The sequence below is a fragment of the Halyomorpha halys genome, unplaced genomic scaffold (assembly GCF_000696795.3).
Source record: "Halyomorpha halys isolate HHAL.00 unplaced genomic scaffold, Hhal_1.1 Scaffold355.1, whole genome shotgun sequence".
NCBI lineage: Eukaryota > Metazoa > Arthropoda > Insecta > Hemiptera > Pentatomidae > Halyomorpha > Halyomorpha halys.
In genome coordinates this window covers 397,843-402,570 of record NW_027110523.1, presented here as the reverse complement: position 1 = coordinate 402,570, position 4,728 = coordinate 397,843, and the positions used below count along the sequence as shown (strand labels likewise).

The 4,728-nt window shown below is 28.5% G+C and overlaps 1 protein-coding gene across 1 annotated transcript in view; it reads right to left on the bottom strand.

Moving 5' to 3' along the window:
- Nucleotides 1–4,292, bottom strand: part of Keap1 (kelch like ECH associated protein 1) — a gene marked incomplete in the record, with an annotated part of 19,446 nt that extends 15,154 nt beyond the window's left edge. The window contains 1 exon segment of the mRNA XM_067048681.1: nucleotides 3,868–4,292. Coding sequence (XP_066904782.1) covers nucleotides 3,868–3,984 — 117 coding nt within the window.
- Nucleotides 4,293–4,728: the final 436 nt, after the last annotated feature.

Here is a 4,728-nt window from a genome sequence, read left to right as displayed (position 1 = left end):
GTCTAAGTATTGTGAATTTATTTTATATTGAAATTACTAAAACTAAGTCCTTATCTTCAAGTGAAAATAGAAAATTAATTATTACAGAAGATCATTCCAGAAATCAATAAGAATCAGATGTTGATGGAAATCGGATCTGGGTGAAACCAAAGGGCAGAGCTATGAGGAAGTATTCTCCATAAAATTAACAAATGAATAAAGCCTATACCCGTAAAAAAAAAAAAAATCACCGCTAGAAATTTTGATTTCGAACCAAATTGGCGTGTTCCTCAACAGAACATGGTTGAGCCACTCCAAATTTCGTAATTAATGTCATACAGCAGTGACTATACTGTTCTCCAAACTCTGTTATAGCCATCTAGACTTTTAAGGGTACCTCTCTTTTTCTCATTGTCAGTAAATAGGACATTTTTCCATTCCTACTGATGTTTTCAAGCAAATCCTAGTCTCTCTTTCACAGTACCTTCTTACAGTATTCAACAGAAACAAGGGAACTTTCACAAGTCTTCTTGCTCACAGACTTCTTCAAACAGTTGATTCTGAAATAGATATCCACAGGTGATTCTGAAATAGATATCCACCAAATACAAACCAACTATCTATTGTTAGAAGCTGTTGAACTGAGTTTCCTCTGAGTACTTGCACTTTAATTAAAGAGTTATCAATGGAATAGGTGACTTCTGGATAACTTGAATTTGCTTGTTCCAGTCTTTCTGTACCTTTTTGTGGCCATTAAAATTGTAGATTAACAAAAACCAAGGCGATATCGATAGGCAAAGATTTTACTTCTTGCTAAAGAATCATAACTTAAGTGACTCATTGTCACACAAATGAAACACAGAATAAAGAGAAATGAAATAATTTGAGGTATTGAACAAACAAATAGTAAAAATAGGTTAAAGTTGGAATTGAAATCAAACCATAAAATCATGAGAGATAGTTGACCGTGGATGACTTATACGAAGAGAAGATGGTTGGAGGTGCGGTCAAAATATGACACAAATAAGGTGAAATAACTTATTTAATTGCCCCAATGTTGACTTGTTAGTAAGATTTCAAGCTAACAGCCTTGATGAAGGCTAGAAATTCTGGCCGAAACGTTGGCACGATTAAATAAACTTATTTAATCGTTGAATTAACTACTTCAACTTAATTGTGTTATATTTTAACAGCACCCCCCAACCATATTCTCATTTAAACCTTAGTTCGTTGACAAATAGTAAGTAATGATTATATGATTAAATCCTAATGTTTCTCATAGAACTAATTATATTATTATAAATAAAATAAAACATGAGTTATGCTCTAAAACTATAAAAAATCTTAAGATTTTGTAGGTGTTGCGATTTGTTTGATGGTGAGTGCAGATTTATATAATGGTCAACATCATGACTTAGAACTTGTTTTAGTTTAATAGCAAAACTTTACCAAGTCTCATTTAAGGTACTCGCCCTATTAAGGTCACATAATCTATTATATTTCTAATATATATGTTTTTCATAGTTATACCCAAGGAAACCATGTCAATATTAATACTTAATCTTAAGGGGATCACCAACGATCACTCAACTCCAACCGCTCCACGTCAAATAAAATGTGGAATAACCATGAGGGAGAAATTCAGAGAGAATTTTTATTGAGAAATGAAGTAGCTAGAATTTCATCAGTCTCAAACTCCATCACATCAGGTCAAAATCCAAACAAGCGTGAGTGTGGAAAACTGATGCTGTGGAAGGATGGACTGCCCAGTTATTACAGTTTGCAGCTATGCTATACTAATAATAATAAAAACTGTAGCTCAGTAAATATAGGATAATTCAAATTTATGAAATTGATTGGACATAATATGTTACAAAATTATTGATATGAATAACTTAAATTTTTACTGTTTGATTCATTATAAATTAATTAATTTAATTAAATAACTAAAATTATTAAATCTTAAATTATTTAATGCTCTTGTAATTGTAGAGGTACTATATAGATCCCATTAATCTCCCCAATAATTCTTTAAAGTTATATTAAATCTTTAAATTGAAATATTTGTAGTGTATATTTAATATGTATAAAATGTTATAAAATATATGTTGACGTGTTAAATGTGAGCATAAATCACTGTTAGTAAGAAAATGGAACGATGGAATGGAGAGATTATCAGTGGGGTCTTAAAGTCGTCTTCAATCATCAGTCCACTTCACTGTTCCATTTTGAGTGATCATCAGTGGCCGCCTTAACAGATACTGTTTACAGTTAGGACAGCAAATTTTTATATGCAATACCGACTCGAAAAAAGTGATTTACATGTCCTATACTAATAGAACGAATACAAACTGGCAAATTAATTGCGGTTTAGTGGAGTCCAACTTTAAACTATATTATTTTTTATATGTATATATAGTTGACCGTAAAAATTTAAATATAAGATGGTCATGGTTGAGGTCAAAAAAATAACAAATAGTTTATAACTATTTATTTAAATGTCCGACGTTCCGCCCCACTTTGCAGGGCTTCATCAGGGCTAAAAAGATACAAAAGAAAAAAAAAACTGAGAATATTACAACAAGATACAATAAGGTAATTTAAGCTAGGAAAAATATGTAAAAATAAAGTGATAAGAAATTACATATAAATAAAAGGAAGGAAGACATATTGATACTATTTTATGTCTTCCTTCCTTTTATTTATACGTAATTCCTTATCACTTTATTTTTTACATAATATTTATCCTAGCTTAAATTACCTTATTGTATCTTATTGTTGTAATATTTTCAGGTTTTTTTTAATATCTTTTTAGCCCTGATGAAGCCCTGCAAAGTGGGGCAGAACGTCGGACATTAAAATAGTTATAAACTATTTGTTCTTTTTTTGACCACAACCCTGACCATCTTGTTATATTTATATTATTTTTTGCTTTAGACCTAAATTAAAATAATAAATTGTAATATTCAATATTCATATCATTATTAAAGATAAAAACTTTAAATAATTTTAAAAGTCTTCAAGTATTATTAAAATAAAGCAAGGTGAATGGTTAAAAATTAAATTTTAAAAGTTTATTAAGCATTAATGTAAGCACATTAATCCTGCTGCCCAAAAATAACTTAATGATGAAAAATCATTTAATCAAAGAGTCATTTAAATAGGAGCTACCTATTTCAATCTAAAATGATCTATGATAAGAAAACAAATTTCAATATGCTGATTCATATGACATGACTTGTCACATCCCCCACTCCACCTAATACATGTTTTTCTCATATCATATAAACAATAATTATTAAATTAATTTCATTTTGTTTTTTAAATAACATCAAAAAAATCAATTATATATCTCGAAATTTACAGAGATCTAATTTTTTAATATTTAAATGAAATATATTATATTTTTAACACCGTAAGACTTTGATATAATTGATTCTCAATAAATGTTACAAAGTGTTTTTAACAATATAAAATATTGTCATGATATATATATAGTATATAAATAAAAATGAAATATGAATAAACTGTTTGTTTTTTTCTATTACTCTGGATTAAATTATTTGTCAAATAATCAACTGTAAGTAATTTAAATTTATGAATTAAGGTTAGTAAGTAGTCTGAGACCAGAGATGGGAAAAACTTAGCTATAGTTTAACAGCTAAAATTGTCATAGATACGACCCTTATTAATGAATTAAACATTAATAAATAAATATTGTTTCCACGACAATTTTAGCTATTAGTTTCAACTATAGCTAATTTTTTCCAAACTCTGTCTTAAGACACATTTAAACCTGAACTTCAAAATTGCAAATGTAATATGTGTTACAAATTTAAATTCTCACAGAACAATTATGAAAACAAAAAAGTTATTTCCTTTCTTTACCTTTAAAACATCTTTGTGATAATTTGTCATATTAAATGTCATGTCTCCAATATCTATACTCTTCCCAGATTCATGTTTTAATTCATAGTTTGAATCATAGTTGGGTTCTTCTGCCATATTTACAAAAATTCACATTTAACTATATATAAAACATAGTCTTTATATTCAACTAGTAGCTTTTATGAAACTGAAAGGTTTATGAACACAGTGATAACCATATTTTCTATAACTGAACTGGGATAACCACAAAATTGAAACTGTGTTTTTAGACATTTTAGCTAATTGTTTTATTTTTTTTACGAAACTTAATCATAAAATAAAACGATATGAAAAATGACAGAACTTAATTTTTGCAACTGTAATCGAGAATATAACCACCAAAACTATAAAACCTTTCACGATAACAGTGTTGACTGGAGGCAAAACTTGTCAACTAAACTCCATTCCTTATCTCGTTCCAATTTCATTGATAATTCCTACGAATAAGTATTACTACCAATTGTTTGACATTTACTAAAAATATCGTTCCCAATGTTTTTTTATATTATCAAATTTTCTTTTCATAATCCATTTGGTAATGAATTCGTATCGTATAGTTAGAAAGAAAAGTCTAGATACACTCAACATATTTGTTACATTTTATTCATTTTTTCCCCCATTGCGAAATAACTTTATTCTTAGACAATTAAGGTCTGAGAAAATATTACATACAAAAATAGCTAGACAGTGTATATTTTATGGCTGTGTAACAAAAAACACACCCCGCCTTAGGACAAAAGTCAAAATATACTGTGCGTGAAGTTAAAAGGAAAAAACAAATTCAGACTGGCGACTCCATTTTCAGCAATCTGGTGCAAATAT